General features: G+C 50.8%; 1 protein-coding gene and 2 long non-coding RNA genes across 3 annotated transcripts; 1 reads left to right on the top strand and 2 right to left on the bottom strand.

Annotated features, from left to right (window-relative positions):
• Nucleotides 1-8,107: 8,107 nt before the first annotated feature.
• Nucleotides 8,108-10,191, bottom strand: LGALS7 (galectin 7). The gene is made up of 4 exons (XM_084770584.1): nt 10,122-10,191; nt 9,658-9,746; nt 8,800-9,001; nt 8,108-8,311 (listed from the first exon to the last, which is right to left on the bottom strand). Exons 1-4 carry the CDS (start codon nt 10,125-10,127, stop codon nt 8,198-8,200), a joined length of 411 nt encoding a protein of 136 aa, XP_084626710.1. The 5' UTR covers nt 10,128-10,191; the 3' UTR covers nt 8,108-8,197.
• A 5,927-nt stretch (nt 10,192-16,118) lies between these two features.
• On the bottom strand, nt 16,119-22,187 carry LOC311591197. The gene is made up of 3 exons (XR_014777036.1): nt 21,760-22,187; nt 18,068-18,166; nt 16,119-16,238 (listed from the first exon to the last, which is right to left on the bottom strand). It is a non-coding gene; the product is annotated as an uncharacterized lncRNA (long non-coding RNA).
• Nucleotides 18,080-22,203, top strand: LOC311591198. Its single transcript, XR_014777037.1, has 2 exons — nt 18,080-18,193; nt 21,006-22,203. It is a non-coding gene; the product is annotated as an uncharacterized lncRNA (long non-coding RNA).
• Nucleotides 22,204-22,622: the final 419 nt, after the last annotated feature.

The raw sequence follows: 22,622 nt of genomic DNA, 5'->3' as shown, positions 1-22,622 counted from the left end.
ATTTTTACTCTGTTTATGTGCTAAGAAAATCAATTACATAGCCGGGCGTGGTGGCGCACGCCTTTAATCCCAGCACTCGGGAGGCAGAGGCGGGCGGATCGCTGTGAGTTCGAGGCCAGCCTGGTCGACAAAGTGAGTCCAGGACAGCCAAGGCTACACAGAGAGACCCTGTCTCGAAAAACCAAAAAAAAAGAAAAAGAAAAAAAGAAAATCAATTACATAATACTATCTTCCCTTTGCGTAATGAGCCCAGTAAGAGAATGAGCTGAAGGGAAAATAACCAAGCTATGAGCAAGTTTGGGATCTATGGGATCCACATATGCATCCTGCAGTCTCTGCTCTGCCAGAGCAACTCCCTTTCTCGGCTTCAGCCGTTAGACATCCTGCACTGTTTAAATCCAAATTTCCTTGTAACATTTGAAACAAATTACTTAGCTGTGGAGCAGTTAATCCCTGTGGTGGATCAAAGTCAATTAATATCTCCCATTACTTTGTGAAAATCATTGAGAGTTTGCAGCTGGGGCTGGAGAGACGGCTCAGAGGTTAACAGCGCCGCCTGCTCTTCCAGAGGTCCTGAGTTCAATTCCCACCAACCACATGGTGGCTCACAGCCATCTATAGTGAGATATGGCGCCCTCTTCTGGCCTGCAGGTGTACAGGCAGGCAGAGCACTGTATACATAATAAATAAACCTTTTAACCAAAAAAAAAAAAAAAAAGAGTTTGCAACTGACCTCTACAGATCTGTACCTTTTGTGGTTGAACTTTTTGTTGACTTATTTCATAACCCAGATAGTTAATAGAATCTCCTTTCTGCCCTTTCTTTCTTTCTTTCTAAATCTGTAACCCTCAGCACTGCAGAATTCTTTGTGCTTCCTTAAACATTTTCTCTAAAATATCTGCATCAGACTCAGCCAACAAACTATCATCCGTGTAATGATACATTGGGGAAATTGCCTACAAATTATCTCTAGTAGTTGTTGCATAAAATATTGATATAAAGTTGGACAATTTAACAGTCCCCATGTAAGCATTTCCCAGTGGTATCTCTTCATTGGACAAGCATTATTACAAGTAGACACTGAAAAAACAAACCTTTCCCTATCATACTCATGCAAAGGGATTATGAAAAGCAATCTTTTAAATAAATTGCTGTCATAGGCCATAACTTAGGGAAGAAGATAAAGGAATTCAGGATGTAATTACTCTATTCACTGCTCTTAAATCTGTCAACACTTTTTGTAGACTCAATTTTTTTTTTTTTTTTTTTGGTTTTTTGAGACAGGGTTTCTCTGTGTAGCCTTGGCTGTCCTGGACTCGCTTTGTAGACCAGGCTGGCTGGGATCAAAGGCGTGTGCCACCACCGCCCGGCTAGACTCAAATTTTTTAACCAAAATATTTTATTAACAACTTATTGACCTAGCCTACGTCAATTATAACCAGATTAACCAAAACAGTAGGAAATGAGGATTAACTGACACAACAACAAAACCTTAAGGATATCAGTCCCGAGGAACGATTCTCCGGTCGGGAGCCGCAGGATTTATTTCTTCCACTGGAACCTGGGGTACCCAGACCCCAGAGCCTCAGCAGGAGCCGGAGCCCTGAAGCCTTCCCTCAAGCGGTTCTCTCTAGGAGCATCTAGAAGGGCAGTGATGAACAGCCAGATCTGTCCCAAGTCTTCAATCCGTGCCACCTCTAGTTCTGGGCTCATTTATATGGCTCCTCCCAGAGTCTGCAACGGGATCTTTTTCATCTGGTAGCAGTTAAGCTCCTGCACGAGGTGGTTGCCCTGCTAGTGAATTACATCACCTGTTCTCTTACTAGACTGTTCGATCCCACACTTGAGATCCTAAAGAACAGGTTTCTCTCCTTCACCTTTTTCCTGATTTCTTTCTTTCTTTCTCTTTTTCTTTTTCTTTCTTTCTTTCTTTTTTTTTTTTTTTTGAATTTTTGAGACAGGGTCTCTCTGTGTAGCCCTGGCTGTCCTGGACTCACTTTGTAGACCAGGCTGGCCTCGGACTCACTGTGATCCGCCTGCCTCTGCCTCCCGAGTGCTAGGATTAAAGGCGCGCGCCACCACGCCCAGTTTAGGCTTACTTCTCAGGAGACAAAGGAAGTAACATCTGGCTTTGGGAAAAACCTTGTTGTTTCTATGCTAATTGATCAGAAGTAATTAAAACAACAACAACAACAACAACTTGCCATGGTTGGGGGAAAAAAAACTCAAAAAGAGAAAGAGGCAAAAACATAAATCAGAGGATGCGTACCAGTCTCTGCTCTGTGGCTGCCCCTGGCTAACTACCGTGCTTGTCGGCACGGAACCATGGGCTCCCGCATCTTAAACTGTATGGCCAATTATGTATCTGCTAAGTAAAATTAGTGCTCCTTCCGACCAACCCCACCTACTTAAAACAGGATGGGTCCACCGTTTCACTCATTCACTAAGACCAGTGGGGAACGTAACACAGCCCCCGACCTTAGCACAACTGACTCCATGATGGAAGAACCATCCAGACTGTAAAACTCGGCACACAGACAGCACCACCTGCCAAAACCAAAACAAAGACCTAATCCGCCAAAGCCCATCCTTCTGGCAAAGTCTCTAAATGTACTTTTGGCCTTTTGGCTTCTGTGTTTTTCTGGTTCTGGCCAACTGCTCCTGTTAACTGAAGGACTTCAACCCGGGACATGGCTTTTGAGCGTAAAAGCTCATCCTGAGAAAGGCTCAGCGGCTACAATGAGACCCCGAGAACCCAGTGTAGTTATTGGCCAGCTAATAAAGACTTTTTTTCTTTTTTTTTTTTGGTTTTTTCGAGACAGGGTTTCTCTGTGTAGCCTTGGCTGTCCTGGACTCGCTTTGTAGACCAGGCTGGCCTCAAACTCACAGCGATCTGCCTGCCTCTGCCTCCCGAGTGCTGGGATTAAAGGCGTGTGCCACCACGCCCGGCTTTTTTTTTTTTTTTGGCTTTTTCTTTTTTCTTTCTTTCTTTTTTTTTTTTTAAGATTTATATATTTATTATTTATAGAGTATTCTGCCTGTATGTGAGTCAGCAGGCCACCATGTGGTTGCTGGGAGTTGGACCCAGGACCTCTGGAAGAGCAGCCAGTGCCCTTACCCACTGAGCTATTTTTCCAGCTCCAACTGTTTTTTTTTTTGTTTTTTGTTTTGTTTTTGTTTTTGTTTTTTTTTAATTAAAACAAGGTATCTTTATGGCCTGGCCTGGAACTGGCTATGTAGATCAGGCCTGGCTTTAAATGCCGCTGCTGCCCCCAATGCTGGGATTGAGGTCCTGTGCCAACAGGTAGAGCGAAAACAACTATTAAACCGGTCACAGCGGCGCGTGCCTTTAATCACAACACTCAGGAAGCTGAGCCAGGAGGACTCAATTTGAGGCCGGCTTGGCCTACACAGAAAGATCGTTCTCAAAAGGAAAACAAAACAAAACAAAACTCAGAGGTTGTCTGCAGCACAGCCGGGTCCATGGTGGCGGAACTGGGAGTGCTCATCTCCCAAATCAAGGTTGGAGGGGGGGGTGTGTGTGTGACGAGGTGGCCAAGGGAGTTGCACCAGGTCTAAGACGAGGTTACACAAAGCATCACAGCTTCTACTCTGGGCAGCCCCTCGGGACATGCGGACACTTCTTGTGCCTCCAATGGGAAGACACAAGTGACATAAAACTTCGGCTTCCTTTCAAGACCCATGTCTGCGTGTCTCCACAGCGTCCCCCAGCTCTTTGGAAATGCTGTACAGGGCTTGGCTTCAGTGCGCAAGCGCGAGGCACTGCTGGGGCGATGCAGGCGCTGAAGGCTTTGTGGGCGATGCCACAATGTTGCAAAGCCGGAGAGGCACCATACCAGCAACTAGATAACGCAACAGAATGAGCGTGGCTGAGTGCCAATAAAACTTTATTTGTGCACATGAAAGTTTGAATTCATATAATTTTCAGTATCGCGTAATGGAAGTGACCTTTGATTTTTTTTTTTTTTTTTTACCCTACCTCTCTACCTATTTAACTTTGGAAAACTCATTCTTGGTTCGTGAGCCATAGGAAGTGGGATGGACTGGCCCCGGTCCATAGTGTGGCGCTGTCTCTTTTAATATAACTCTAACCTCCACTGACAAGAGCAGTTCCGAGCCACCACCCAGAAAGTCACTCCCAAATTCCTAACTTCGGATACCAAGTAAGATAATTAGTGGGGCTAAGTTTTTGGGGTGCCTTGTGGTCCAGCAATAGATGACCAACACATCCTCAGACAGGACGAGAAAGCCAGATCAAATATACGTTGTCTACTTTTTTTTTATTCTTATTTTTTATTTTTTGCTTGATCCCAATGCTGCAGAGGTACAGGCAGGTGGATCGATGTGAGTTCCAGGCCAGCGGAGGCTAAACAGAGAATCCTTGTCTTGAAAAAATAAATAAATAAATAAATAAATAAACAAAACAAAAATACAGGGCTGGCCGAGGTTAAGAGCACTGAAGGGTCTTCCAGAGGACCCAGCTTTGGTTTCCAGCGCCCACAGCCACCTGTTACTCCAGTTCCGGGGGGTCTGATCATCCCTCCGACCTCCAAGGGCGCCAAGTGTGCATAACGGTGCAAAGACACAGGTGCAGGCAAACACCCATCCCACACTAAATAAATAAATAAACAAACAAACAAACAAAAAACAAATAAATATTTTAAGGAGCCGGGCAGTGGTGGCGCACGCCTTTCACTCCAGCTCTCAGGAGACAGAGGCAGGCGGATCCCTGTGAGTTCGAGGCCAGCCTGGTCTACAAAGTGAGTCCAGGACGGCCAAGGCTACACAGAGAAACCCTGTCTCGAAAAACCAAAAAAAAAAAAAAAAAGAAGAAGAAGAAGAAGCAGCAAGGGACCACACTGCCACTTACCCAGAGAGGGGAAACTTAACTAATGCAAATCTGTTTGAAAGTTTACAGAGAATATACAAGAAAATGCCCCATGTGAAAAGCTGAATCACATCAATTTTGTTTTGTTTTGTATTTGGTCTGTTTTGATTCCTCCCCCTTTCCCACACGCCAGACAGGGTCTCTCTGTGTAGCCCTGGCTGTCCTGGACTCGCTCTGTAGACCAGGCTGGCCTCGAACTCACAGAGATCCTCTTACCTCTGCCTCCCGAGTGGCTGGGATTAAAGGTGTGTGACACCACCGCCCAGCTTTTACTTTTATCTTTAAACACATGCATGTGTGTGGATGTTCGCACATCCAGTCCTGTGCATTGGAGGCCAGATAAAGGCAATGTCTGCCCTGGAGGTGGAGGTCAGAGCCCGCCGCCACCGGTGCTGGGAAGGGAACTTGTGTCCCAGCAAGAACAGCATCAGTCGCAAACACTGAGCCATCTCCTCAGTCCCGAACACTGCTTACAAACACCAGCGAGCTCCCGCAGCAAAGTGAGCAGACCCCGCTTACCGCTGCGCTTATTTAACATTTTACTTTGAATATTTCCCAAAGGCATATAGTTTTAAAATTTGATTTGATTATTTATTTGTTTATTTCATGACAAGGTTTCTCTCTCTGTAGCTCCTAGAACCAGGCTGGCCTCAAACTCAGAGATCCGCCTGCCTCTGCCTCCCAAGTGCTAGGAGATTATATGTGTGTGTATATATATATTATATATGTGTATATATTGCAGGTCCCATGCCAGTCAGGGGCTGCAGCGACATCCTGCCTCCAAAACAAAACAAAAAAAACAAAAAACAAAACAAAAAAAAAAGTAATTCACTCATTGAGGGATGTGGAAGACGGCCTAGGGTTTAAGGTGCCTGTGTGGTGATGTTGATAAAGAGCTGCTTTCCAGAACCCACATAAAAGCTGGGTGCGTTTGGCATGCCTCCATTAAAGGGCGGATGGGTGCAGGAACCCAGGGCCGACTAGCTTCCCTCCCAGAAACCAGATCAGGGAGCTGGGAGACTTTCTGAGACCTATTCATTACCAAACTGAAAAGAAATGGAGGAAGTTGTTGGTTTGTTTGTTTTTTGTTTTTGAGACAGGGTCTCTCTGTGTAACCTTGGCTGTCCTGGACTCACTTTGTAGACCAGGTTGGCCTCGAACTCACAGCGATCCGCCTGCCTCTGCCTCCCGTGTGCTGGGATTACAGGCGTGCGCCACCACCACCTGGCTAGAGGGAGATTCTTGACATCAACCTTAGGCCTTCATGCCTGCACACACGTGCATACACACACACACACACACACACACACACACACACACGCACACACTCATAGATACCGACGTGCACACCACACACACACACTCATAGATACCGACGTGCACACTACACATACACACACACACACACACACACACACACACACACAGAAAAACAAAGAATTTGGACTAATGGGATGGCCGTTTAAGCTAGACCTGGAAACCCCACCTAAAGGTGCAGGGAGAGACCCGACTGACTGACTCCACAAAGAGTGTTAGCCCACACACGCACCATATGCACAAACACACCATACACAATAACAGGAGAATAAATAAATTCAATTTAATTTAAATAAGAAAAAGACACCAGGCGTGGTGGCGCACGCCTGTAATCCCAGCACTCGGGAGGTAGAGGCAGGGGGATCGCTGTGAGTTCGAGGCCAGCCTGGTCTACAAAGTGAGTCCAGGACAGCCAGGGCTACACAGGGAAACCCTGTCTTGAAAAACCCAAAAAAAAAAACTTACCACACTTCCTCGCCGTGGAAATCTCTTCTACCGCTGGGGGGCGCCCGTCCTTAGCGCGGTCTCCGAGTATTCGGGGTGCAGGCAAGGCAAGGGGTCTCCACCGGAAGGTCCCAAGGGCAGAGACCCTAGGGTAGAGGAAGGGCAAGACCCTGGGGATCCGGCCTCCAGGGCCCCAATGAGGCCTCCGAGTTTTCCTGGGCTCGCCTTCATCTAGGTGGCAAGGCGGGCGGCGGCCGCCAGAGGGGGACTGTCGTTTGTGTTCTAGGCCTGGGCACAGACTTGGGGCGCGTCCCTCTTGGGTGTGTCTCCAGAAGAATGTTCTGGAAAGAAAGGCGACTTGGCGCTGCAGCCTGCTGGCCTACGTGGTCTGCAGAGGGGAGCGGTGCTGGCCCCGGGGGCGCCGCGGCTGGTGCCTCCGGGGAAGGAGCCTGAAAGAAACTTGCTACGCAACCCAGAGGCCAGGCAGCGTTAGTGACCTGGTCTTTGCCGCCAAAATAACTTATTTCTGGCACAGCCGGGAGTGGGGGATGGGGGCGGGGGGGTGTGTCGGGATCTTTGGGTCAGGGATGAAGGGGTGCCCGGCTGCCACGGGGACCCAAGCCTGCCCCGGCGCCACGCCCAGCTGGGGAGTATCATCTGCTGGAGACACTGCGTCTGCCCTGGGGATGTGTGCGAGTGGGGACCTGTCCAGACGCTGGGAGCCGCTCCCAGCGGGATGCCCTCCCCCCCCCCGCCCACCCTCCCCTCACCCCACCCCCTCCCCCGCCTTCCCCGGGCGCCTTCGGGGGGGCCCAGGGAGTGTCAAGTTTGGGATGCCCAGGTGTGAAAGATAAGGCTGGCCTCGAACTAGGGCACGCTTTTGCCTCAGCCTCCCGAGTCTCCTTTTTCAGAAGGAGGCATTTTGGTGACCTTTGTGAAGATGACACAGTGTCATACGGAGGGAAGGTAGCTCCAAATGCTAGGCAGGCTGCCCCAACACAAACGGCTTGCTGTCCAAAAGGCGCTCGCTTGGTGCTCTTGCCTTCGATCTGAGTTCGGTTCCCAGCACCCATGTCGGGCACCTTGCAATTGCTTGTGACACCACGTCCAAGAGATCTGACACCTTTTTCGCTCATGTGCACCTACTCCACACAGATAGACACACACACACGCGCTTGGGAAACTGAGGCAAGAATATGGCTATGAATTTGAGGCGGGCCTGGGCTACACGGCAGGGCTGTTTTTATCCCTGTCTCTCCTGCGCACCCATCCTCCCCCCCCCCCCCCCGCAACCCGGCTGCTCCCCAAAGGAAACCCTGCTGGCCTTCTGCTCAGCTACGTCCTTGGCGTGAAGGCTCAATGGTGTCTCAGACACGGGCTCTGTTTCTATCTGAGCCTCAGTTTCTTCGGGCCGTACAGAAAGCACACAGAACAGAGTCAGGAGCTACAGTTACATTTTATTCGCCGTCCACAACCCTCCTCTAGGACCCTCCTTCCACCCCCACCCCCGACGCCCACGGACCCTCCTCAGAAGATCTTCACGGAATGGAGCTGCACGTCTCCGCCCACCTCCACCATGCGCACGCTCCCGGGCGGCATCCTGTGGCGGAAGTGGAGGTACTCGTCGTCCCCGACCACCGTCTGCGGGGGGGGGGGGGGGGCGGGGGAAGGGGGGGAGAGGGGGGGTGGTTGAGAGCCTAAGTCAGGCTGCGGCCCTGGAAGACCCTAACCACACCGCGACTCCCCTCTCCTCGGAGGGGAAATGGCTCTGATGCCCATTGTAATGGAGGCACAATGAGTTCTGATCCATACAGTACGAAGGAAGGTGGTTCCCAAGTGTGGGCGACTGATTTCTGGATGACAACGTGAGCGCACCAGTGTCTGATACTGGGATGCTAGTCTCAGACCAACAAGGATATTGGCTTGTGTTCCCGCCACCCTACTAGGACACCCACCCCTTGCGCACCAGGAGAAGGTCTGTGGAAGCTCGCTCCCACCCACCCCCGCCTAACCCCCCCCCATTCCAGCACCCGGGGTGCTGGAGAGAAATCTCCATCCTGGACGGCAGTTTAGTCCCCAGCACTGAGCTCTAGACCTAGGGTCTGGCCTGTTCCCCTTCAAAGACGCACCTTGAAACCTTGGTCTGTGGCGATGAGGAGCACTTCAAAGGGCTGCCCGCGCTGGAAAGGGATGCCGGCGCCCCGCTCCTCCGGGCCCCACTTGCCTTGCTCTTTGGTGTTGAACACAACCTCGGATGTATCCAGCCTCGGGTTAAAGTGTAGGGCGGCGTCTGCCCCCTGCTCCTCGCTGCACAGCAGGTTTACATGGAACCTGCCAGGGGCAGTAGGACTCAGGGATCTGCAACCACCATGCGCAACCACGGACACACCCACACCCACGCAGAGTCCCTGCTTATCCACAGGATAAGCCTCATTTCCAGAGGCTGGATCTGTCCTGGAGGGTCGGCTGCCACGGCCCGCTCTTCCCGATTATAGGGAATCCCACACCCCAATAATCCAGGTTCTCAACACTGCCATGAAGACCCAAGGCAGAGTTTCAAGCACCTGGAAAATTGGTCATGGAGATCCTAGGACTAACCAGGAACTTTGGGGGGGGGTGTAGCCTTGGCTGTCCTGGACTCCCTTTGTAGACCAGGCTGGCCTCGAACTCATAGTGATCCACCTGCCTCTGCCTCCTGAGTGCTGGGATTAAAGGTGTGTGCCACCACGCCCAGCTAAACAGGAACTCTTGATGTTGCCCTAGGACCCTAAATTTTTAGGGAAACTTGGGCACCCACCCATGACATGGGGAGGAACATCGGGAATTCATCCCCATTAAGATAGCAACAGGGATCCAAGGCCCCACTTGGCAGAAAAGACCCCAGGGACCCCATGTGTGGGCTGTAAGAAACAAGGATCCACTGCGCCAGGAGATGCCCCACCCTCTCCTCCCCACCCCCAACCCCCCGCTGGAACTGGGGAAACAACCTGCTGGCCTGCTCAGGGACGACACCTCGAATTCTCATGACAGTGCCCACGCGGACGCCCTCGGGCAGAGAGGCCTTGTGATGGGTGGCCTGAAAGATTTGGGTGGGGCAGGAATAAGAACCAGGAGACAAAGAAACAGATGAGGGCAGCCCCAGCTGGGGGCGCCGGGGACAGCACACGAGGCAAGGGGAGTTCCGATTAGAGCAATGGTGTAACTAGGCACAGAGATGCTATAGAGACAGTTACAAAGAAGGAAAGCAGCCGCCGCCGCCGCCGTCGCCGCCCCTGAGGACCGGCTGGTGAAACCCACGAGATAGGTAGCTCTCAGCTCTCCTGGTGCCTATCCCCCGCCCCCCACCCCCTTTTCTTTTTCCTTTGAAAAAGAGGTTTCAGCCAGGCCCAGCCTCCCGTCTCGGCCCTGCCTTGGCCCCAGCTCGCCCAGCTCTGGGCCCCAGACCACTTACTGACATGGCTGGCACAGCGATAGAGCAGCAAGGGTAGCCAGGAGCTTGCTGGAGGGGACCTTAAGTACAGGCAAGGGGGTGGTTCGGCTCCGCCCCCTTCCATCCAACGCCCACACCTGGCACAGACCCCTGCCCTAGGGCAAAGCTGTCAAAACTGGGCGAGTCGCCTCCTGCCCTGCCCCCACACCAACGGGGTGGGGATGGGGGTGGGGGGTGCGGCTACCTCCTCTTTTCCCTAGGCTTGTGGATAGATAGGGACAGCCTTTAACTGGAGATGTTTGCCCTGCGCTCCCAGCCCTCCCTCCAGCCCCCTTGTCCCCCTCCCCCCTCCCCGCCAGGCGCAGGCCTTCTCTGTCTGGGGTTCCTGGAGACCTGTTGGCTGAGCCTTCACCAACTCTTAACAGAAGGAGGCTCGTTCTGCTTTGCTCAGCCCAAGTCTGCCTCTGGCCTTTGGAGGCAGGCATTCATTGGGGGCCCAGGAAACCCATTTTTCCTTCTTCTTCTTCTTCTTCTTCTTCTTCTTCTTCTTCTTCTTCTTTTTCTTTTTCTTCTTCTTCTTCTTCTTTTTTGTTTGTTTGTTTTTCGAGACAGGGTCTCTCTGTGTAGCCTTGGCTGTCCTGGACTCACTTTGTAGACCAGGCTGGCCTCGAACTCACAGTGATCCACCTGCCTCTGCCTCCCGAGTGCTGGGACTAAAGGCGTGCACTACCACGCCCGGCTTCCATTTTTCCTTCTTGTCCTGTGCTGCTGTCGTCCCCCCCCCCCTGGGGTTACCAGAGTGTACCTGGCCCACTTAAAGTGGCCAGTAACGGAGAGTGAAATTAAGAAGGTGTGTACACTTGCAATGACCTGGGCTGAGGCCTCTGGGTGTTGAGATGGATCAGAACCTCTGACGTCACCAGGGTAAGTGCAGTGTGGCTTGGCCACTGTGCTGACAGGCAGGGGACGGAGCTGCTTAGAGCAGTTTGCACAAAGATCAAACTGCCACAGGCTGGTAGTCTCCGAATGCCTCTCTCTCAGTGGCTCCGCCCTGTACCATCCCTAGTAGCACACTGTCCTGTTTCCCCCTTTCAAGTCTCTAGCAGGTCCTCTTTGCTTTTTGTTTTTGGTTTGGTTTGGTTTGGTTTTTGGATTTTCGAGACAGGGCTTCTCTGTGTAGCCTTGGCTGTCCTGGACTCACTTTGTAGACCAGGCTGGCCTCGAACTCACAGCGACCCTGCCTGCCTCTGTCGGCTTCCCGAGTGCTGGGATTAAAGGCGTGCGCCACCATCGCCCGGCTTCAAGCAGCTCCTGTTTGAAACGAGCCAGCTTCCCACCCAATTGGGTTAAGACAGAATATGGGGGGGGCTGGAGAGGTGGCTCAGAGGGTAAGAGCACTGGCTGCTCTTCCAGAGGTCCTGAGTTCAATTCCCAGCAACCACATGGTGGCTCACAACCATCTATAATGTGATCTGGTGTCCTCTTCTGGTGTCCAGGCATACATGTAGACAGAATGCTGTATATGTTATAAATAAATAATTCTCTTTAAAAAAAAAAAAAGACAGAATATGGGTTAGTGGGTGTCACAGCTCCCCCCCACACACACACAGCCACCACCCAGATCAATGAAACATAAGGTGAGCACTGTTGATAGCCTAAGTTTTAGTCTCCTTGGACTAAAGAAAGTAGGGGAGAGGGGAGGCAGATAAAGGATGAAAAAGGAAGTTTCCGGAAGGCAGGCAAAGAGAGCCGGAGTGCTGAGGCACTCCCACCAGCCCAGCAGCTTTCTTGGAAGGTCTATTCCCATCCCTTTTTTCCACCACACTCCTCCTGCCCCACCCACAGGTGGCGGAGCTCCTGGGCCACTTGCATGCTGGGAGTGGAAAGTTACGGCAGAGAGCGGGAGCCTGCTTTCTCTCCCGCTCCTCCGCCCCAGTATCCCAGTGCCACCTCCCTTGCCTACAGCGTTCATCAAGGGCTCCCACGAGCAGGTCCAGTGGGGTGGGGGGTGGCGTTGGGGGAGGGGAGCAGAACCCGGACTCCCACGAGGAGGTGGGGGGGGGCAGAAGCGGACGCACAGCTGAGCAGCACGCCCCCTCCCTTTGTACAGACTCCAGCTGGGCAGGACTCACACTTGGACCTCAGCACTCAGAGGTGAAGGCTGGAGAGTCAGCGCAAGGTGGTTGAAGCCATCCCGGTTTTCTCTAGAAAACCAGCAACAGCTTTTTTTTTTGGAGTGGTAGCGCACGCCTCTAATCTCAGCACTCAGGAGGCTGAAGCCGGTGGATCCTATGAGTTCAAGGTTAGCCTGGTCTACATAGCTAATTCCAGGATAACCAGGGCTACCTAAAGAGACCCTGTCTCAAAAACAAAACAATAGCAACCCGAACAGATGACAGCTGGAGAGAGTTACCCCTGCTCTTGCAGAGGACCCTAGTTCAGTTCCCAGCACCCACATCAGGGGCCTCACAACTGACCGTAACTCCAGGCCCAGGGAATCTGATGCCCTCTTCTGGCCTTTTCAAGTTCCCACACACATGTGGCACATATGCTCTCTCCTCTCTTACACACACACACACACACACACACACACAGACACACACACACACACACACACTTTAAAATTCTTTTTTTGTTTTTGGGTTTTGGGTTTTGGGTTTTTGAGACAGGGTTTCCCTGTGTAGCCTTGGCTGTCCTGGACTCACTTTGTAGACCAGGCTGGGATCAAACTCACAGAGAACCCCCTGCCTCACTTTAAAACCCTTTAAATACAAACAGGACCGCTACCCAGATCTAGCCAATGGACAGGACATTCTCCACAATCGAGTGGAGAGTGGGGTCTGACCTTCACACGAACTCTGGTGCCCCATATTTGACCACGTCCCCTGGATGGGGAGGCCTGGTGGCTCTCAGAGGAAGGACAGGGACAGCAGGTTACCAAGAAGAGACTTGATACCCTATGAGCATATACAGGGGGAGGAGGTCCCCCTCAGTCACAGTCATAGGGGAGGGGAGTAAGGGGAGAATGGGAGGGAGGGAGAAATGGGAGGATACAAGGGATGGGATAACAATTGAGATGTAATATGAATAAATTAATAAAATATATTAAAAAAATAAAAAAATACGAACAGGAAACCTTGGGTTAGAGAGGAAATTCTTACAGCGACTTCTGAAGGCTTTGGCTTGGGTTTCCACAGGACAAGGGCGCATCAGAGGGCTGGACCAGGGGACATCAAGTTTCATGTTACGCCACCAACGCCACCATCCATTTGTCACGGTTAGGCCGATAATTGCGGCTTCCATTATTGCAGCTTCACGCTCTGTATAAATCACCGTCTGACACTTGTCTGCACTCCGCTCTGTCTGTTGTCGCTGGTTCCCACGGGCTGGCTTCTCGTTTCTTCATCAGAGCTGGATGTAAGGTCACGGTAGAGCTCTCTGCAGGTCTGCACTTGCCCTTGGTGATTGGTAAAACGCTTGCATTTAATCCTTTATCGGTTCTTACATCACCCCTCTCTGAGAACTGAGACGTGCCGTGGTTTTGATGGATTCTACTTTAACTGTCTCACTTGTCTTTGTCATTTCTGAATAACATTTCCTTGAACATGTTTTTTTTTTCTTTTAATTTTTTAATTCATTAGTGAATGTATCTTTTTTTCCCAGGACTTATTCTTATGGAAATATACTATGGATTAATTTAAAATTTTAGCCTGGTGGTGGTGGTGCACGCCTTGAATCCCATACTTGGGAGGCAGAGGCGGGTGAATCTCTGCGTTCGAGGCCAGCCTGGTCTACAGAGCAAGTTCCAAGATAGCCAAGGCTATGCAGAGAAACCTTGTCTCGAAACACCCACCCTCCCTTGAGGCTAGCCTTGAATTTCCTACCTCCTTTTTTTTAAAAAATATTTTATTTAATTTTAATTTATGTGCGTTGGTGTGTGGGTGTCAAATTTTGGAGTTACAGACAGTTGTGAGCTGCTATGTGGGTGCTGGGAATTGAACCTGGGTCCTTTGGAAGAACAGGCAGTGCTCTTAACCACTGAGCCATTTCTCCAGCCCCCCCCCTTTTTTTTTTTAGTTGTTCAAGACAGGGTCTCTCTGTAGTCTTGACTGTCCTGGACTCACTCTGTAGACCAGGTTGGCCTTGAACTCACATCGATTCACCTGCCTCTGCCTCAACTTTGAATTCTTTTTTTTTCCCCCAAGACAGGGACTCTCTGTGTAGCCTTGACTGACCTGGACTCACTCTGTAGAACAGGCTGGCCTGGAACTCACAGAGATCAGCCTGCCTCTGCCTCCCGAGTGCTGAGATTAAAGGCGTGCGCCACCACCGCCCGGCTCAACTTTGAGTTCTTGATCCTATTTTCCCCAGCGGTAGGCTTGTGCCACCACAGCTGGTTAAGCTGAACCCAGAGCTAGATCCGTAACAGAGAAGCACCCTGCCATCTGAGCCACATCCGCAGCTGAGCTGTGGGACTTAAAACCCAAGCGAGGGTCTGCTCATCAAAGTCCGTCTGTTGGGCTTCCTAGCAATTTTTGTACATAGTGGAACAGTGACGCCGGCCTTTAAGTCCAGCACTCAGGAAGCAGAAGCAGGAAGCTCTCTAGACCGACATGGTTTACATAGTGAGTTCCAGGACCCCCAGCAGGAAACAGAGAAGTGCTGTCTCAGCAATTAAGAGCTCTGACTGCTCTTCCAGAGGACCCAGGTTCGAATCTCAGAACCCACATGGCAGCTCGCAAGTGTCTGAAACTCCAAGATCGGATGGTTTCATGTAGGCATACATGCAGGTGAAACACCAATGCACATAAAATAAAGAATGCAGTGATAGTAACATTGATGATTTGATTAAAACTCTAAACTTCAGAGATTTTGATTTAGGTGTGTGTCTGTGGGGAGGTATGTGCATGTGAGTGTAGTGCTTAGGGAGACCAAAAGAGGGCGCCAGAGCCCCCAGAGCTTGTGAGGCCTCTGCCATGGATTTTGCTTGTTTTTATTTTATGTGCGTGGGTGTATCATGTGATTACAATACCCGGGGAAGTCAGAAGAGGGTGTCAGAGCTTCTGGAACTGGAGTTATACAGACAGTTTGTGGATCCTGAGAACAGAACCCGAGTCCTCCAGAAAAGCAACCAGTGCTCTTAACCACGGATCCATTGCTCCAACCTCTTCTTTATTTCTTTTTACATGAGGTCTCCCTACCCAGCCCAGGCTAGCCAGAAACCATCAATCAGTGTTTCTTTTTTTTTTTTTTTAAATCATTGTTTCTCAGCCTCCCCACTGCTTGGATTACAGGATAGAGCCGCTGCACCTGGGTGAAAACTTAGGATTCTAATGATGGCTATAGTAGGTTGAACACTCCAGACTCTGCTGAGGGCAGGCCTTTTCTTGTCCACTTATATCCATTTTATGAACATATTTAATTAAAATCTCTTAATTATTTTAAGCAGACAGTATGGTTTTTACAAAGCATTCATTTTTCCGGGTTTTAATTGTGCAGTCAGCATGACTATGTCATAAAGTCAGCCTTGTAAATTTCTTTTTTTTTTAAGATTTATTTATTTAATATGTATACAGTGCACATTAGATCACATTATAGATGGTCGTGAGCCACCCTGTGGTCGCTGGGAATTGAACTCATGACCTCTGGAAGAGCAGACAGTGCTCTTAACCTCTGAGCCATCTCTCCAGCCCCCATTTTTCAGTGTTTTAATTGTGCGGTAAGCATGACTATGTCGGTCTTGTAAATTTCAAGGCCTGATAATAAAACGCTCTGCACGGCTCTCTCCTCCGACTTCCTGTCTCTCCCCCTCCCCGTGCCCCTGCCCCCTTTACCAAGTCTCGCTGTGTAGACCGGGCTAGCCTGGAACCCACAGATATCTGCCTGCCCGTGCCTACATAGCAAAGACAGGTCCCACCGCAGGCGGCAAGCCACCCAGTCTTGGGAGACAGCGTTTCTCATCAGCCTAGAGTCTGAGGTGTTGGCTAGGTCACCATCGGTCTCTAAATCTCCAGTGTGGGATGACAGGCATGTTCCACCATGCCTGGCTTTCTGTGCGGCTGCCGAGGATCAGGCTCTCACAGGTGTATTAGCAAGTGAGTAATCCTGTCAGTCTCCTCAGTGACGGCACCATCGGCCCTGAGGAACATGGAATGAGTTAGCTAGCTACCACGAGGGCCGGACACATCTACCCCTCTTGGACTGACTAACATGGTTTGGTTTGGTTTTTTTCAAGACAGGGTCTCTCTGTGTAGCCTTGGCTGTCCTGGATTCGCTCTGTAGACCAGGCTGGCCTCGAACTCACAGCGATCCGCCTGCCTCTGCCTCCCGAGTGCTGGGATTAAAGGCGTGCGCCACCGCACCTGGCTAGGTTGTTTGTTTTGAGATAGCTATAATATTGCTCCTTTCTCTTGCCTCCCTCCAAACCCTCCCATATACCCATTTTGATCTCTTTCAAATTCATCGCCTCTTTTTTCACTAAATATTATTACATGTATATATGATTTTTGGGTATATTTTCAGGGCTGACCATTTGGCACTGGAAAAACCAATCCAGGAACTCTTCCTGGAGGAAGACCACCTCCCCCACTCCCAGCCCCGTCCTCGGTGGCTTGCAGTTCTTTGTGTGGGGTTGAGACTGTGTGGGTCTTTCTCCGTCTACTTTGGCATGTCTGCTGATGCAATCCTTGCTCATCTCATGTGCAGAGTGTCATGCGGGCGTCCCTTCTGATGTCACTAGGAGACACAATCTCATAGCAAACACCTCGATCCTCTGGCTCTTAACATCTTTCCACCACGTCTTCTGCAATACGTTGGGTGTTTTATAGACATGTCGATTAGGACTGGGCTCCACAAGCAGGCATTTTGGCTAATTTGTATGTTGGGGGAGTGGAGTTGTTTTGTTTGTATTTGTTTTTGTTTTTTGTTTTTTTGTTTGTTTTTCGAGACAGGGTTTCCCTGTGTAGCCTTGGCTGTCCTGGACTCACTTTGTAGACCAGGCTGGCCTCGAACTCACAGCGATCCCCCTGCCTCTGCCTCCCGAGTGCTGGGATTAAAGACCTGCACCACCACGCCCGGCTTGTTGTTGTTTTTTTGGGGGGGGGAGATTTTTTGTTTTGTTTTTTGTTTTTTTGACTGAACATGAGTCTTTATTGGCCGTGGCTATTTGAGGGGGATGAAGCTGGAGGAGCCGGTGACCCCGATACCACGCCGGCCGTGTTTCAGGGGCTTGTAGGTGATGGAGAACTTGCTCAGGTAGTGGCCGGTCATCTCTGTTTTGATTTGCACCTGGTGGAAGGTCTTGCCGTTGTACACACCCACCTTCCTGCCCACCATCTCGGGCAGGATGATCCAGTCCCTGAGGTGGCTCTTCAGCACTTCCGGCTTCTCTGTGGATGGAACCTCCTTCTTGGGTTTCCACTTCCCAAGTGCTACACTGTCTCAGTAACGTCAACACTGAACTCTGAGCCAAGCAAAGTTACTTTGTGTATCTATTACACTGAGCCAAGCAAGGTTACTTTGTGTATCTATTACACTGAGCCAAGCAAGGTTACTTTGTGTATCTATTATCCACAGTGGCCCATGAGCCCGACAGGCTGTTTGGTCCCCTAATAGCAAACCAGGAAGAAAGCGAGGGCTGGAGAGATGGCTCAGTGGTTAAGAGGGCTAACTAACTGCTCTTACATTGGGAACACATCAAGAGACTCACAACCGCTTGCAACCCCAGTTCCAGGGGATTCCATGGCCTCTCCTAGTGCCCTCAGGGAGGGAGGAAGAGAGAGACAGAGACAGAGAGATCTTTAAAGGCTGGAGAGAGAAGAACACATCGGCTACGAGTGCATTTCACTACTGCAGAAGTCCCTGCACCTTTGTCGGGCGGGCCCTGTACACACCCACACACAGAGACACACGGAAACTCATAGTTAAACGGAAGTGCATCCTTAAAGAACGCAACTCCAAGTCCTTACATGAATAGAGTGATCAGGCTCTCCTGTTGTGGACCCGGTGCTGCCTGAGACATAGAGCAGTGAAAGAGAAAGCTGTATCTTCTTCCTCCACAGCGGCACCTGAACAGGCAAAACCCAGAAGGAACGGTCAGTGCACTGTTGCTGTAATTATCGCATCATTACCTCTAGACTTAAAAGATCCAACTGAAAGCCGGCCATGGTGGCGCACGCCTTTAATCCCAGCACTCGGGAGGCAGAGGCAGGTGGATCGCTGTGAGTTCGAGGCTAGCCTGGTCTACAAAGTGAGTCCAGGACAGCCAGGGCTACACAGAGAAACCCTGACTCGAAACAAACAAAATCAAAATAAATAAATAAATAAATAAATAATCCAGAGTGATACAACAGACTGGCTTGAGGCAGGTTGGGGGTAGCAGGAAGTGACACACAGCCTCTCCAAGAAGATGACTTTTGACCTTTGGGTCTTGTCCAGCTGGAAAGACGCAGGACTGGTCATCTGTAGGGAAGAATGCTCCAGAGGGGCAGCCCATGCAAAGGCCTGTGGCCAGTGGGTAGCAGGTGAAATGGAGTGGTGCAAGCAGCCGGAATAAAGGGTGACATCAGGTCAGAGAGGCACCTACGTGGCCCCTTGGGGTCCTTATTGGATTTATTTCCCCTCTCTCCATGTCTCTGGATAAGGAAACTGAGCTCAGAGAGAGAGAGAGAGAGAAAAAAAAAAAGAAAATGAAAATCACTTTCCCCAACAGAGAAAGCAAGTGAAAGGCAACACCAGGTGTAACTCAGAACCGGAAGTCTACACGTTACAGCAATCCCAGTCACACCGACAGCCCTGGCTCCCACTCTCTCTAGTGTGAGAACGCAGGGAGGAGGAGCCATGGCTCAAACCCGCCGAGGCGCTGTCTACTCCAGAAGCTGAGGCGGAAGGATCGCTTGAGTCCAAGAGTTCAAGACCAGCCTGGATAATATAGCCCTATCTCGGTTGATAGATAAATGATAGGTAGGTAGGTGGATAGACAGACAGACAACGACAGACAGACAGATGACTAAATGAATATATGATGGACAAAGAAGAGCAGAATACAATAAAATAGTGCAATTTTCAAAGCCAGGCATATCCAGGCAGCGGTGATGCAGCCTGTAATCCCTGCACTCGGGAGGCAGAGGCAGGCGGGTCGATGTGAGTTCGAGGCCAGCCTGGTCTACAAAGTGGGTCCAGGACAGCCAGGGCTACACAGAGAGACCCTGTCTCAAAAAACTAAATAAATAAATAAATGATCCAACTAAGATCCAACTAAAAGTGTTTGTCCTCTGCAGAACAAACACCTTTTTTGTGTGTGGACAGCGTTTGGACAGTGGGGAGATGGAAAGGGAAAAAATATTCTGATTTCCACCACTAGCTTTATAAAACTGAGGGGGGCTGGGCAGTGATGGCGCACGCCTTTAATCCCAGCACTCGGAAGGCAGAGGCAGGCAGATCGCTGTGAGTTCGAGGCCAGCCTGGTCTACGAGTGAGTCCAGGACAGCCAAGGCTACACAGAGAAACCCTGTCTCAAAAAACAAAAAAACAAAAAAGTATACACACACACACACACATACATATACTGAGGTAAAACTGGAACTTGCTACATAGCTGAGGCTGGTCTTGAACTCCTGACGCTCCTAGTGCTGAGACTACAGGCATGCACTGCTACATCTATTTTATTCCATGCTGGGCATCGAACTCAGGGCTCCCTGCATGCTGGGTAGGCACCCTGTCATCTGAATTACACCCCAGTCTCATTTATTCAGAGCGTATCCGTGTGCATCTCTGACTCTGAGAAAGGAAGCTCGGGGCGTGGCACAATTCTGTAACCCCAACACTTGGGAGGCTGAGGCCAGGGAACGGTGACTTCCAGGCTGGGCTGAGCTTCCCAGCGAGACCCTGTCTCAAAGGCAAAAGTAAAGAATGAAGGAGGCAGCAGAGCTCAGCGCAGCCCCTGCTCAGATAGGAAACAAAAATGACCCCAAACATGGCCACCAGATGGCTTAGTGGCCCTGACACACAACCTTGGTAACCTGAGTTCAGTCTTGCACCCAGACAGAGCCACAAGGAAAGTTGTCCTCTGACCTCCAGACCTGTCATAGTGACACACACACACACACACACACACACACACACACACACACACACTTTACCCTTTTTTTTTCTGTTTGTTTTTTGTTTTTTTGTTTTTCAAGACAGGGTTTCTCTGTGTTATCTTGGCTGTCCTGGACTCACTTTGTAGACCAGGCTGGCCTCAAACTCATAGCAATGTACCTGGTTTGGTTTGGTTTGGTTTTTTTGAGACAGGGTTTCTCTGTGTAGCCTTGGCTGTCCTGGACTCGCTTTGTAGACCAGGCTGGCCTCGAACTCACAGCGATCCACCTGCCTCTGCCTCCCGAGTGCTGAGATTAAAGGCGTGGGCCACCACCGCCCAGCCAGAAGAGAGCGTTTTCACAGCAAACTTCTGCTACTCTGCCTCTCTTCTGTGGTGTGTGTGTGTGTGTGTGTGTGTGTGTGTGTGTGTGTGTGTAGGCATGGTAGCTAATTCCAGCTAAGGAATCAAGGGAGGCTGAGGTGGAAAGAGCCACTGAGCTCCTAAGTTCAGCAGCCATACGTGAGTATAGCTAGAACCTCTCTCAAAAGAAGAAAGCATTAGCCAGGAGTGGCGGTAGACACGGGTCATTTCAACACTCAAGAAGCTGAGGCAGAGACGGCGGTGGTGGCGCACGCCTTTAATCCCAGCACTCGGGAGGCAGAGGCAGGCGGATCACTGTGAGTTCAAGACCAGCCTGGTCTACAAAGAGAGTCCAGGACAGCCAAGGCTACACAGGGAGACTCTGTCTCAAAAAACCAAAAAAATAAAAAATAAAAGTCTGGCTGCTGCCGGCATTAGCCTAGAACACTGATCTTCTCTTTCAGGCTTTAGGCGTCACCGCTCAAATCTGCAGAGGCACCACTGAAATTCTGAGTGATGTGCAGCTGATAAGAACTAGAGATAAAGTAGAAGCCAGTAAAGCCTGATGGCATCACTGACATGCCGGGAAGTGCTTGCCGTCACCCAGCAGACTCTGCACCCTCACTTCCCACAGGGGGCCCCCAAATGTTGCCTGTGTCTGTCTGACGATTGGACTGTTGCCTCAGGGCCACACTCTGTCATCAGTGGATGCGAGCGGGCCCTGACTTTGTCTGTGGAGACTGACTACACCTTCCCACTTACTGAAAAGGTCAAGTGCTGGGGATTGAGGACGCGTGCGTGTCACCACACCCGGATGCCGGGGTGTTGAACTCTGGTCCCATCCTCTCTTAGCAATCACTCTACCTGAGACATCTTACGCCATTTTTCCTTTTTTTTTTTTTTTTTTCAAGACAGGGTTTCTCTGTGTAACCCTGGGTGTCCTGGACTCGCTCCGTAGACCAGGCTGGCCTCGAACTCACAGCGATCCGCCTGCCTCTGCCTCCCGAGCGCTGGCATTTAAAGGCGCGCGCCACGACCCAGCAACATCTTTTACCGCAGTACCTGACTCTCCTACTTCAAGATTCCCCTCCAAGAGGATTGGGCCCAGAGATGCGTGGGCAGTGTTTCCGATTTCCTCTCATCGTCGGTCCGGGTGGTGATTGGGGGCCTGGAACACTCATATCCCATCTCTCCCCGTCTGCGAAGTGGGGGACTTACGGGATCAAAGCAGGACACACGTGCCCGGACTCCGAGCTGGGGATGGAGACGGTCAGGGTAGATCCCTCAGGAGAGAGGTAACCTAGAGACCCTGGCCCAGTTAGTGGTCGTGCAGCGCAATCTTCAGGAAAATTGCTCCCACCGGCTCAGTCCCCTGTATATTAGCGCTTCGTGGAGGTTGCTCTCTGGGTATCCTGGTGGCTTCGTGGATTCTGACGCATCTGCACACCCAGAGGCCTCAGCGGGGCCATTGTTAACTGTTCCTTCTTGGGCTGGAGAGATGGCTCAGAGGTTAAAGAGCGCTGGCTGCTCTTCCAGAGGTCCTGAGTTCAACTCCCAGCAGCCACACGTTGGCTCACAGCCATCTATAGTGAGATCTGGCGCCCTCTTCTGGCCTGCAGGTGTATGTGCAGGCAGAGCACCGTGTTCATAATAAATAAATCTTTATTTTATTTTATTTTTTTGTTTGTTTTTTTTTTTTTTGAGCATACCTTCTTCATTTCATCCTCCATCGCTGGACCCTTCTCAGATGCCAGACCCCAGGACCCAGCACTGGGCAAGCAGACATAACAGAGCCCCTGGGAACCCCCGCATTATAGCTCTTATGGCTGGGACCGATGGCAGAGGCTGGTCTTGGCTCTGAATAAAGCAGCCTGGGCTCCTGGACTGAAAGCCCTCTGGGGAGAGGAGGTGGCTGCTGCGGCTCGCTGAGCCTGTCTGGACCCAGCTAGTCAGTCTCCGGGAAACCCAACAGAGAGAGTCCTGTGCTAAGGCAGGAGGCAGGGGCAGCCACGCCCCAGAGCGTGGGGGAGGGGCAGGAGGGAGACTCGCCCAGTCTTGACAGCAGCTGTGCCTCAGGGCCG

This window comes from Acomys minous, assembly GCF_964271855.1.
Source record: "Acomys minous genome assembly, chromosome: 20".
Taxonomy (NCBI): Eukaryota; Metazoa; Chordata; class Mammalia; order Rodentia; family Muridae; genus Acomys; species Acomys minous.
This window is presented reverse-complemented; position numbering and strand designations above follow the sequence as displayed.